General features: G+C 35.9%; 1 protein-coding gene and 1 long non-coding RNA gene across 2 annotated transcripts; both read right to left on the bottom strand.

Moving 5' to 3' along the window:
* Positions 1-2,953: 2,953 nt before the first annotated feature.
* On the bottom strand, positions 2,954-5,597 carry LOC147544282 (E3 ubiquitin-protein ligase UPL5-like). The gene is made up of 2 exons (XM_086637340.1): positions 3,828-5,597; positions 2,954-3,722 (listed from the first exon to the last, which is right to left on the bottom strand). Exons 1-2 carry the CDS (start codon positions 5,296-5,298, stop codon positions 3,052-3,054), a joined length of 2,142 nt encoding a protein of 713 aa, XP_086493466.1. The 5' UTR covers positions 5,299-5,597; the 3' UTR covers positions 2,954-3,051.
* A 327-nt stretch (positions 5,598-5,924) lies between these two features.
* Positions 5,925-11,444, bottom strand: LOC147544281 (uncharacterized). The gene is made up of 6 exons (XR_015223913.1): positions 11,303-11,444; positions 11,067-11,152; positions 10,179-10,242; positions 8,948-9,026; positions 6,834-6,931; positions 5,925-6,432 (listed from the first exon to the last, which is right to left on the bottom strand). It is a non-coding gene; the product is annotated as an uncharacterized LOC147544281 (long non-coding RNA).
* Positions 11,445-14,201: the final 2,757 nt, after the last annotated feature.

The following is a 14,201-nucleotide window of genomic DNA, read 5'->3' as shown; positions in this document are numbered from 1 at the left end:
ATTTCACGCATTGCAGTTTGGCCTTCCTTAAGTTGATCAACTTCCTTCCTGAGCTGGCAATTATCATTTTGAAGACTTGAAATGACACCCGAACTTGGCCTTTTCAAATCTGCATCCTTTGGTGCAACAAAGGGCATGAATCGGACTCTCCCACGTGTCTCCGGTGGCATCTGGCTTCCGAAAACATCTTTTGGACCGGGGGTGTCGACATACTCGCTTCCTGACGTGTTCTCGCTTTGTCACTGTTCCAGGACTCCCGCACTAGGGGCGGGAATCGGTCTGGGCCGGGTCGGTCGGGTTCATGTCATTCTTCAGGCCGGGCGGGCTTTTAAACTCTCTGTCCATTCAGGCTTTCAGGTTTAATCGGGCGGGTAGTTTAAAAAATCCTAGTGTCCAAAACCCGTCCAAGTCCGTCAAACTTTTCGGGTTTCTTGGATATCGGGAGGTCGAGTATCGGGTTTTCACCAAAGTTTCAAAATATCTCGGTCGAAATGACCAAAATATTTCTATTTCGATGGTACCGAAACTACTACCGAAACCAAAATTTAATTAAGTTTCTTTTAACTGTACTTGGACAACAATATATGTATGTGTATCTATATTATACACTTCACATACATTAAAAATATATTTATATATGTTATGCATGCATACATAAATACATACAAGCAAGCATGCATATAATGTGCATAGTCATTATCGTATAAATGGATGACATTATTAAGCGGGTTATGTCGGGTAAAGATTATCGGGCGGGTTCGGGCGGCATGCCGGATAGCACCTCAAAACCCGTACCCAATCCGTTGATTTCATCGAGCCAGTCGGGCTAAACCCGCCTTCGGGTTTCGGGTACCCGCGGGGTCTAACGGACTCGGGTACCCGTGACGGGTTTCGGCTTTATGGACTTTTTTCCCAGCCTTATCCCTCACAGTGTTCCTGTTAATATTATACACACTCGATAAGATTAACAAAACCCACGTTATTTGAAACAAAAACATTAATTAAGTTTAACTAAAACTTTAAGTCAAAAATTCCTATGTCCTTGGTAACCCAAGTTCCATCCTTCCTTAATCTAGTCTTCTTGAAAACTTGAAATCGACTAGCCTCAGTGCCATATTTCTTTTCAAGCTGCAATATACAAAGTAAATGAAAATTATCATTTTTTTAGTACAAAAATAATTGAATTGAAACAAAAAAACTAAATGATACGCCAAAATGTTACATCATTGTATTGTTGAGCCAAAGATTTACGCCCTCCACAGTACCGAAATCTTTTCTTAGCTTGATTCATCTTGTTGATCTCTGCTAAATTCTGTATTTTAGAAAAAATATTTTGTTAGTACATAAAAGTTTAACTCAACATGAATATGGATCGAGAGAGAATGTTACCTGTATTGTATCCTTACTCCAATAGTCGACCACACCAAACCATTGAGTAGCGGTAACACCTGGGGGGACACATGATTTGCACTGCTCTATATTTAGAAAGTGAGGTGTAAAATATTTACGCTTCACTTTGCTTTCCAGGTTCTCCATCTCTCATTAGTTTCATTCTTAATCTATTTAATGACATTTTCATGCTCGGGGAAATCAAAGTACACCTTCAATAAAATAAGTTAGTAAAATAATTATATACAAAGTAATAAATAAGAAAAATACTATGACAATGATTATTATATGGGACTGGAGACGTTAGAATTGGCATAGAAATAAACCTTAATTAGATTGAGCACAATAACCAGATTCCCATATCATCTTGCCAGGTCCTCAAAGTGCAATTTGGTTGCTTCTTCTTCAGCAGTTCCACTGAACTGTAGATGTTTCTTCTAGAAACCTTTTATCAGGTCACTCTTTCATCTTTTCTTTATGTTAGTATATATCTTTCCCTCTCGCTCTCTACATGTATATATATATATATATACTAACTTAAAACTTTATAGTGAAGAATGGCGATGAATGTAGAGGAAGAAATTGAGCGTCTGGAAAACGAACTCCAATGTATCTGTCACAGCAAATATATCTCATTGAAGGCAGAAGATAGGGTAAAAGTTTTTGGTTATTATTATTCTTACTATTATTTTTTTAACCTCGTAATAACATCAAATGTTTAACTAATTAGCAGACAGATGAAGTGAACTCCAAAATGTTGCGGTCTGGTACTCTGGTCGGAGAGACGGAAAAGATAAGCTTCGTAAAGAACTTGGGAAAGCACAAGACTACATGATGACATGCATTAATAGGCTAAGCGAAGAGGAGAAAATACTAAAGATGGCGAGAGACCCAATTCGGCTCAGGTTTAAGGAACTTAAGAAAGATCAGAATATGCCATAAAAAGATCTGGCAAAATATTTTTATTATAATGTTGGACTGAACTTTTAGTATTAAGAGTTAAAACCTCCATTTCAAAAGTAGCTAGATTAAATCTATGGGTATCTGTGGATGTTAGATATAACAATCGTACTATATATTTGTGTTGTTATAATTAAGTTAATGATTGGGACTTAAGTTGATTCTGAAAATGTTTTAAATTTCAAGTGCTTATTGTTGAAGAACAAAAGACAGAGACGAGTATGGCAAAACATGGATGACAAGTTCTTTTTAAATTGTGCATGGCTCCTGTTTGTGATGTGGAGAACTCCATTGTAGGAGCAGAAGCAAGTCAGAGAAACCAAACTCCTGAGATTTGGTTTTATTTAGTATCTTTCTTCTGTCATGTATATTTACTTCATTTTTATATCTTTCTCCTCACTCAAAATATAGAATACTCATTCTTCTTCAAGAAAAAGGTCTAATTGTTACTCAAAATATATTATACTTCAATTTTATATCTTTCCCATCAAGATTTCGTCTTTGTTTTTTTCCCTTCACAATCCACCCGCTACATATATGTAATCCATCTGTCAACAACACATACCATTCGCCTTATTATTTCTGTAAAAAGATGTAAACGTACTTGAATTTTCTTAAGCTTTCAAAACAGGGACCTAAAATATATATTCCTTTCTAACAAATAAACTAATAAAACCTTAGCTACAAATAAGTTGATCTTAATCAATAGAAATTATGAAACTTCCCACACTGTTGTTTACATGTTAATGGAGAACGAATAGACATCGGTCTAGACTTGGGTAATGTGGTTCCTATAATCTTTGAAAAAGGAGAAGGCCTGTTGTCATCAACACCTCCGTACTCGCCGCTGTTTATGTCTTCTCTATTCTTCTCCAAAAGCATGTGATCGAGATCTTCTAACTCTATACTCTCGAATAATGTCTTTCGACGCCTTCGAGTTAGAACATCATCAAGACCTTGAATAATTAGTTTTACCTTTTCTTCAACTGATTTCATGAAACAATGTTTGATCACTAGTTTTATATATTCTTCTCTGTTCGTACTATTCAAAACCATTTCGTTCCCTCCACTACACAACTCTACAATTTTCCTTCTGGACACTGCTTCATCTTCTTCTTCAGTTTCCCAAACAAATGTCAAGCCCAAACCATCCGAATCAACATACTCATAGTCCATTTCTAAAATATCTCTGCAGCTTTTGTACATGTATGGATCCACATCGCGTATATCTTCCAATGTAACAATAGATCCGGCTAATTGCAAGAGAAACAATCGATCGAATCCAATTCCTATTTGCACGTCGTGCATCAATGCTAAAGCAATCACTCGACCACAAAACCCATAATATTGAAGTATTTGACGATCCACTTTTGCTGCAAACAAGATAGTGGAATTAGTAAAGAAAGAAAATGTTGAAGTAGTAAGGTATAACATAACTAAAAGCATGAACAGCAATTGAAATTGTCGAATAAACATACCTGGATTAAGATAGAGCCTCTGAGGGTTATGTGGGCATGATAGGAATAGAGTGTTTTGTGGAGTGAATAGATGCTGGCATAGCAAGAGGAGCCATCCCTTGAAAACTCCATGACCTGCAATTGCTACCTCATTTTTAAACTGAGGGATAATTCCATTCCGCAACATAATGGGGTTTGCAAGCCCAACATGCTTGAAAGAATCAACCAATAACTGCGACCTGTCAATGAAAACTTTCGTCTTCTGTGGGTGATGATCACAGACCTGATCTGGGAATACCATCGTGATCAAATGTCTTCTAGATTCATTGTTAAGTAAATTCTTATGTCGAAGAAGCCATTGGTGGTTATTGCCTCTTTTTGAATTCATAACAAGTTTATTTATTGAAGCTCGGTGAGAATTCAAGCAAGATGAGAGCTTTTCTCCAAATACATTATAATATGTAGAGACAAAGTTCAATTCCTTGAGAATTGATAGATAATAAGACCATCCATGATTAAATTCACACTCAGTACATCTTGTATACTCAATGCCGTCGTCCATATATGTCAGACCAAGATCGATGTTGTCAAGTAACTTATTAAGATCTTCCCAAAATGGTAAAAGTTGTGTTACATTATAGCACACATCCACAAGCACCTCCATAGGAAGTAAGTCAAATGATGATAGACCTCTGGATCTCATGTACTCCTCAATTTTAGTACACATATGGAGTGTCAATACAGAGAAGTCACGGATATCACTCTCAAATCGTGATTTGAACGAAGATGGCACTCTGCAAAAGCACGACTCTCTGACCAACTTCATGTTCACAACAAACTGTTGAGTGAGCTCCCTTATAAATGGGTGAAAGTAAAAGAGTAAGTCCCTCGGTCTTCCGTACATGAAAAAATTAGATGTGTTTGCAGGCCCAATTGATTTCAATAAATATATGTAAGTTTGACGACATGAGTAGTATAACCCAGAAGCTGAAGTTGTTGTTGTTGTTGTTTTGTCATCATAGAGAAGAACGGTGAACCGTAAAGCTATACTAGCGAATAGATGTTGAATGTATATAGGGTAGGATTGGATATTAGGATAGATAAAGAGACGAATTGATTCCTCGCCTATTCCTTTATAATATTTGATGGGAGATTTGTATAAATCGACCAGATATTTGGGCATTCCATATAACAGAAACAATTGTAGATGCTCCCTTTTCTTACGATTTCTAGGTATCATGGTCAAGTAACAATTAAGATTGGATAATATGTAATTTCTTATTAAATCATCTTCATCATCACCATTACTATAATTGTTAATAAGACGTAAAGTAGAGAAAGCCAAATTTCTAAGTACTCGTATTGCTCGCTTATGGGACTTCTTAGATGCAAAGTGACGGATACAGCAAGCAAATTCTACCTCAGGTATGAATTCTATTCCCTCTGCTTCAATATTCCTCAAGAAGTAGCCTTCCTTGTCTAATATTCTCATCTTGCCCTCTGATAATAGATGAACCAAATTCTATAAAATAACCCTAAAATCTTCTCTCTATCTTTCATAGACCAACCAAAAGTTTCTCTCTCTAGTCTCTCTCTCTTTCTAGAATGAAGATTCTCTGGTCTTCTCTCTTTCTAGTCTACCGTGATTGAGTCGTTCTTTATATGAAGAGGAAAGGTACTATTTAGTCGGTGGTGGTACTTCCTGGTTTTGGTTTCGTGAAATTTAAAGGTTTCCATTTTACCTTTCCTGCCTATAACTTAATAACTGCAACTTTCCAAATTTTAAGAGCCAACTATTCCTTATCTTGTCTTCTTTTAGTAACTAACCTATTTACCTTTTATATCTTACGGTCATTCCCATTTAGCCCCCAAGATGTGACCATTCACCCGTGTGGATCCCATCATTACCGAGCGTTCAACCCTTCTCAAATATTCCTGTTTCTATTTTATCCACTTCTTTGTTATTTGTTTCTTTTCCTAATCCTTTTCCTCAATCTTCATGTTTTATTCCTCTACGAGGGTTTAATCCGTGGCCGCCTGGCACGGACAGTATTGTTAAACACATAACTTAAGATTCGACATATGTATAACAACAGATTTTAACCTTCCTTAACAAAATTGATGGAAAAGGTTCAAACTTTATTAATATTCTATAAAATCACACTAAGAGTTCACAGTTATACATTTTAGCAACGCGCATATAATTGTAAGTGAATCTCTTATTTGAACTTCTTCCTTTCTTCACTTCCTTCGTCCAAGTAGTTTACGACAATTGAAAATGATTATTCTTAATGGTTGAGATTTTGCCACGCAAATTGAAAATGAACCTATAAATCTTGACTCATGTTGTTGATACTCCTGGTAACCTTCACTTCTTTCTGGTGTGGTTATTGATGAAGTCAAAATTACCTAGAGACTTTAATTTCACGGGTTATTCTTAATCGGTGCGAGGGTGTCATGCTCACGCTGACGGAACAGTAGGAGAGGATCAGAATGTAGTTTCCACCATGCTCACGTTGACGGAACCGTAGGAGGAGAGGATCGCAATGTAGTGTCCACCATACATCGTTGGCAGATTGAGGTTTCTCCAAAAAAAAACTCCCGGAGGTTGCTGCTACAGAATCACCTACAAAAAAATGTGTAAATGTAAATATTAGCAAAAGTAACAAATCATTCTTCCTTGAGAAGCTTTTCAGGACCAATATGTTAGTTTTTCACCTAATCATTTGCGTCAAAAGTTAAAGCACTATCTTCGTACTGAGACATTTGTCTTAGAAAGTATCCCTACGTAAGCATCCAAGTCTAACTTGTATGAACTTTTCGTTACCAAGTAAACCTCATATTAGTGTAACGTGATTGTTAAAAGGTGTTTAAACGGAAAATTAAATAGAGTAAGATTCACAGTCTAAAAATAACCACCACCTTCATCCCTAAGTTTTACATAATCGAAACATGAAGAATCCAGGATGCAATCACCGAAAGAAAATAATAGTGATTTGATTAGTTAAACATAATTTTGATAACTACCTTTGATGAAGATGCAGTAGATGAAGTTGAATCAAATCACTGTTAAGCAAAGCTCCAAAAGCCTTGAACTGATACAAAAATCTAACCGCTCTTGCCTCCTAGTTAAACAAACAAAAACGTGTTCAGAAACCAGTAAGCTTGATTATGTACGTTAAGGAAGAACAACCAGAATTTCTTAAAGAAGATGCATATAACTTCATCAAACCATCTAATCTAACTAAATCCTAATTACACTAACCTGAGCAGATACCCAAGTTTCAAAATTTGCTTGAAAGTTGAAACTCCTAACTACGAAAAAAATGAAGAAAGAAAGAAACTTGAAACTCCCAAAATAAGCCCTAAATTTTGATATAAAGCAAGAAAGAGGTATAAGAAGACAATACCCATGGAAAACCATGCAAACGCAACAACTATGTACAAAAAATATGGTAAACCACGGAGAATTTTTCATTTGAGTCGAAGAAGAAGAGAAGAAAACCCTAACAGATACATAGACTCTCAACCCATTTGAAAGAGATAGAGTCTATACCAAGGACGGTTGGATTGACTCTCGAATGGTATCCTCTGGAATGTCAACAAAAGTTCCTATAATAGCAGCACTATTAATATATAAAATCATCTACATAATCAAGCATTTGCTATCTTCACCCATGGGCAACCTACTTTATCATTCTATAAATATCGGCAGAAAATTGACTTTACGTAACTGGCATGATCAAGTAACAAGAGCAATCTAAATATGGAGACAAATAACCATTATCAAACCCTAAAATGGGAAAAAAGGATAAAAAGCCTAACATTAATTCCGCGGATGGTCAAAAAGCCTATGGCACGAAAACATAGTCAAGTATGATACACCAAAATCTTCAATTAAACTGCATTGTTGGGCGACCAAACCTTAATATTAAAACACAGACAACACCTAGACATTTGCAGTTAATAAAAATTAGCAATTGTTGTTATTAACTACAAAGAGAAGTTGATATAAAGCTAATATCAGTAAATTAAAACTGAAGGATCTATGTCAAACTAAAGATTATCTTGTATATTAATAAAGTTCATTCAATAGTACCCACCTCAATGCAGACATCAATGTTTATAACTTCATGAAGTATAAAGCATAAACCATTAAGTAAAGCAGAAGTTAACCAAAAAAAAGCAGATGAAATTACCATAAAACAGTTTGTAATGAAGATACAGTGAAGTCAGACTTGAAACGGGAAGCCAAAGGACTCGTTCTTCACTACAGACTTGACCAACTATCCTTGTATCACATTGTTTTTTCACGTTTCCGAAGAAATTCAATTCATTACTAACCCAGTTGATTCAACCCTAAATGAATGAATTGAATTCCTTAATATCAAGTAAAGCAAAACCCTCCTTCAATTCATTCACTAACCTCCTTGAATTGCTTTTCAATTCATTCAGTAACCCAGTTATGAACTAAATGAACTAACCTTACCTCCTTAAATACCAACTAAAGTAACATCAACCCTGAATCAAAATCCTCTCTCATCAAAACCCTAAATAAAAACTCTCATTTATTCAAAACCCTAAAGCAACAAAGAGAGAGAGAGAGAGAGTCGAACATATGTGTTTAACCAACTTACTTAAATCCATCAATCTGCAAAATTATATGAAGTCGCGAACCTAAATAACATCTACTGAGAGAGACGGGCAGCAAGTGAGAGAGAGACACACAGAGAGAGATAGAGAGGGTAACCTGCGATGAAAGAGCCTGAGAGGAGATGCACAGGAAGGAGGGAAAAACATTGGGAGATGAAGGGGAGAGATAAGGTAAAGAGAAGGGTTGGGCGAGAATGAGCTACAAAATCCTAGTATTTCATTAGCTTGGCTGATCAATATACTTTGTAATTGGACCTCAAAATGATCAAGAAATTTGAGCAGTTCAAGTATCAACAATCAGTAAAAGTCACAAAGCAACGAATTAATAGAAGTTAACAAATGTCAAATATAAGAGCAATTCTAAATTTTCAACTACTGTTGATCATAGATACAGACAATTAATACACATCTAAAGGTTCATAATCTTGTGACTAAAAATGACTTTGAAAGAAAAAGGAAAAAATATGAGAGAAAGGGAGAGACATTACCAATATGGACAAATGGGTTCTTGACGCAAACAACTCTTAAATGTTAGGTTCTGGACTCGAACTCGTCTTCTCCATTATCCTAATCAAATGAAAATGAAGATCGAAAATTATCGAAAGAGAATAAAAGAAATGATTATGTGCTTCTTATATAGATTTTTAAGATTCTGCTTGTACCAAAAACTGTAGAAAAAAAAAACTAAATGAAAGCCCTAAATCACCATTAATCATCATCCATCGTCAACCTAATGAACATTAAAAAACCGAAAACAGATGAAACAACACGAAGAGGTCCAAATGATCAATATAGTTCTAAATATATTGTCCTAAAATGTATTGATTGTAAGTGTACAAACATATTGAACTGGTTAGAGAAATGAACTGGAAAGGACCCTAATAAGTACATACAGACAAATAAACATAAGAATTTGAAGAAATCAATTAGGCAAAGAATTTCAACAAAGATTCATAGAAATCAATTAGGGCTAAGAACTTTTTTGTTTTTGAGAATTAGGGCTAAGAACTTAAGCAAAGACAATAAGAAATCAATTGGTCTGATAGTTTCAGCAAAGAAATCAACTAGGGGTAATAATTTCAGCAAAGATTGACATTGTTAAAGAAAAAACCTGCGATGAGATGAGAGGGAGGGATACCTGTATCAGAGGTCGACAGTGTGTGTGTTAGAAATCGATTTCAGCTAGGTTTTAGTTCAAAATCACTCGAGAAATACCTCTTCTTCACTCGATTCTAACCCCAGGCTAGGTAAGGTTCAAACATCTTCTTCTTCTCTTTGCTAACTCTCAAATTTCTAACTCTCTCTACACAAGGAAACCATCAGACCCAACTTAGCTGAGCTACGAGTCGATCTTTCAATTTTCAATCTTAATCGTTGACGATGCTGCTAGCTCTATTCTACTACAATGTGAATAAAAACTTTGTTGGTATAGAAAAACTTTGTTTCATTTTCTCTTAAAGCACGTATTGAACAATAGTCTGCTCCTCATATCAAAAAATTGCAAAATTGTTCATGATAATCTAGCTATGTGTGGACATGATTATTGAAAAATTGGTTTTAGGAGTGTATTGGGTGGAAGTTTCCCACCATTTACACTATCAAGATAAGCCAGTTCTACGAAAAACCATGTCAGACGCGTATTGAAAGCCTTTCCACCATAAACTACTAAGTATGTCTCCGCCATTAAAATGGTTAACTTCAAATCTGTGAAATATAGACCTGCAATGAACGAGCGAGGCGAGCGGCTTATTCCCTGATGATGAAATCGAGCAAAACCCTAGTTCTGTCAAGATTCAAGCATAACTCTTTTAGAATCAAGCAAATGAAACTAAGAAAAAGAAGAACTCAAAATAGAACGTAATATATACTAAGCAAATATTATAATGGATACATGAGAATGTTGCAATGGAATTACTGAATTAGTACTAGTTACAGCCAACTGAATTAAATTATCGTAGAACAGAACCTCTACCGTCCGTGACCATTACCATCATAACACAAAAAATAGCTGTTATAATAGTTTTTTTTTGTAACAGGTCTCTGTTGAAAAACATTTGTAATGGCAAAAAAATGAGGGGCGTTATAGAGGTTTTAGTTATATAAAGGCCAAATAACAAACTGAGAGCATCTCCAAAACTCAAGTCCTAAACTTAGAGAGCCACATGATATATTTTAGAGTTTATCATTAAAAACCATCTCCGAAGCAAAACTCAACATGAACCACTAAACTTAACAGTGTGGAGACGGTTACCGACAACAGGAAGTTACTCATGGTAGTGTTTTTTTAGCTAAGTCAGACCAAAATTTGATGTGAGGTTTTTATTGACTCGAGTTAGATAATCAGATTTCATAATGTTTGCTTTTATCTGACTCGTCTAAATGGTTGATTTGGGATGATTTTAGATCCATTTGATTCAGACAATTGAAACCTGAAACTAAGAAAAAGAAGAACGAACTGGTCCTAAAACCTGAAACTACTACCCAATAAAACCCTAGTTCTGTTTCACTATCTAATTAGATGAACATGAGAACGATGTACAGAAATGCAAAATGAAAACCCTAAATTAGTAATAACAAATCAAAATGAGTGTGTTTACGTAGGCTTACCAGAGAAAACCCGCGAGAAAGCTTACCAGAGATGACCAGTTCGTTCTTCTTATTCCCTGATGATGGAATCGAGCAAAACCCTAGTTCTGTCAAGATTCGAGCATAACCCTTTTAGATCAAGCAAAGAAACTAAGAAAAAGAAGACCTAAAACCTGAGAACTAATACCTAATAAAAACCCTAGTATTTTACTAGGTTTTACTAGTTATGTTAATTGATTTTGAGTGGATGAACTTACCTGATCATGCCTAGGGTTGGAATCGAGTGAAGAACGGGTATTTCTCGAGTGATTTTGAACTAAAACCTAGTTGAAATCGATTTTAGAGAATAGCATCAAGTTTTGCCCTCGCTATTGGAGGAAGAGGGAATGGAGGGAGTGAAATCCCGTGTTTTGCTTTTGAGTTAAAAATGGACTCAACTCAAAAGGCTTAAAACTTGAGGGACCAATTGGTAAAACTTGTAAAACTACCCTCTTCACTCTGCCAACTCAGGATGCTATGCCCGGTTGGACTGCCAACTCGGCTGGCCGGGATTCGACCAGGAAAACCGCCGGGCATAGCATCATTTTTGAAAGAAAAAAGATGAAGCTGAGAGTGAGGGTGCGTGATGAGAGGAGAGATTAGAGAGGGTGCTTGTTATAGATTTTAATGGCATTGGGAGGAGGGGGAAAGATTATAATAGATTTTCCTACTTTTTTCATACTTTTTTTCCTTCTCAAACAATTCTACTCCAACCAACTACTCGTTATGCTTGTATTGGTTATATGAATGTCATTTGCTTTAGAGAAGCAAATGGGGTGGTTCTCTTTCAATACCCTTTGCTCAACCATTTGCAGTTGTTTTTAGACTCTTCTGGATTAATTGATAAGGGTTTCAATGGGTCGGCATACACATGGTCAACCACAATAGATCAATAAACAATCATATTATAGAACGATTAGGCAGGGGGTTGACAGATTCGACTTGGCTAGACCACTATCATAATGCAGGTGTCCTTCATTTTTACCATGTTATGACAGTGATCATAACCAGATATTATTAAAAACTCAGGTTCATTCAACAACGGTGCCTAGAGCTGACAACTTGAGTCAAACTGGATCAAAAATCATGGATACTGAGGCATAGATCAAAATTTTTGAAAAGATGACAATCGCATAGACCAAATTTTTTGAAAAGATAGCCAGTTTTGAATGAAATTTGATAAAACGACAATAATGAAATCTACATGATCTTCTAAAAGAATCTATTGATAAAAAAAATTTCATTGTTAAAAATATCTATTATTAAAAAATATTCATTGTAAAAATATCTTTTTTCTGAAATTTTGGATCGGTGCAAAAAACAAAAGAAAACAATTTGACCTTGAAATTTGAGTTTTCTTAAAGAATCATCATAAAAATAGTTTAATTGCATCTACAATTGTTATGGAGTTTATCGTTCTTGGTAATCAGAATCTTAAACTTCGACATCCTGCATTAATTTAACTTCTTGCATATAAAACTCCTCCATAAGTGTAGCATCATCAATCTCAACTTCTTCCATTAATGTAATGAAAATGAATTTCTTAAGTGATGCTTTAAGCTTCCGTAGTGCAAGTAATGCACAGTTATTGGTGGGTGTGTGAGTGGTGATAGGGTTTGGAGACGAAAAAGACAAAAAAATATCTATCATATTACTTTCAGTTTGATTCTTAAAAACGTTTCATTTTAGACCCCAATTTGATCTGGAAATACCAAAAAATTAATTTCAAGAGAAAACAGAAAGTGAATAATTTTAACAATATGAAGAGGCCACCATGATATGTAAAGAGCCACCATGGGCTATAAATACCATCCCCTGGAGAAAGAAAGAGATAGAGTTACATCATAAACCAAAATGAATAATCACTTAGAGCAAACATAATTTACTAGACCCAAAAACAGAAAAAGAGAGTGAAGAAACAAATAATAAAATCAAGATTTCTAGGTCATCTATAGACTATAAAGAAAATATTTATACCAGAAGAAGCAAATAAATCTTGGACTTATTTTTGGATTACTCAACACCTTATAAAAATCTGAACTTTGATGATATGGAGTATTCTTTCTCTTTCTCTAGACCTCTTTTTACTCCTCTTACACTGTCTCTACTTTTACTGAATTCAAAACTATATGTTACCCATTTTTATAAAATATTTCTCCATTCATCCGTGTTCTAACATATTTTGAGTACGAAGTTTTTCATCTTAAACTCTGATTAGAAGAACACTAGAGTTTCTTCTTACAGATGCCCTAGACTTCCTAGTCTCGAACTCCCAGTTTGGTTCGGACGAAGTGAGGGGCGAGTTGTGAGAACTCTGAGAATGGGGTGATCTTTTCTGAGGTGAAGAGATCGTGTCATGTGAAGGACGAAGTGGGGGGCCTTTTATAGGCGAAGTTAAGCCGATTGTGATTAGTGGCGGTGGTGAGGCGGTTGCCGTCAAACCGTAAGGAAAGTTACCTCTTTTGCGCATCTAGGGTTTCTCTTCGAGTCTATCTCGGATCTTTGATAAGTGAAAATTCCTAAGTTCAAGGATACTTTGTATATATCTTGCCGGAGTGATAGACTTTAAAGGAGATGTTTCCTCTTCTAGATACGTGGAATCCAGTCGTGCTTAAACACTTCAAGATGTGTGGCCGACTGAGATCTTTCTTGAAAGTCCGGGATTAAGTCATTAGGTCGCGCAGCGTTGATATCTCCCTAGTTCTGGGCGTAAGATATGGGCCGAACCCGTGGAGACCCCCCTTATTCCTTTTTAAGATCCTAGGGTTGATCTATCCATGCCATGGGCGTTTAGTGCATAGCTGATTTCTTTAGGCCGACCTCCCAGTTAGGGGAACGTATGGTGGACCACAAGGTATTTAGCTGTCCTGCTGCCTTAAGCCGAGTCGGTCCAAGAGACTTCAAGTCTAATCTTGACTCTTCAGACATTAGTCAACGTCTGGACATTTTATGCATCATCAAGCACGTGGTGGCGATCACTAATAAAGAAACTCTAACGTTTCTTCAATTAATGACAAAAATCATCGACGGTTTGGATTAACTCAGGACGGCGTTAGGAATAAATAGAACCCTAGGGAACGCGCCTACATTCCCACTAGCAAGACACCACGTGTCCAC

The sequence above is a fragment of the Eschscholzia californica genome, unplaced genomic scaffold, assembly GCF_041429995.1.
Source record: "Eschscholzia californica isolate CP2 unplaced genomic scaffold, dmEscCali1.0.p SCAF_4, whole genome shotgun sequence".
Classification (NCBI taxonomy): Eukaryota; Viridiplantae; Streptophyta; class Magnoliopsida; order Ranunculales; family Papaveraceae; genus Eschscholzia; species Eschscholzia californica.
Note: the sequence above shows the minus strand (reverse complement) of the source record. Positions and strands in the feature narration are given on the sequence as shown.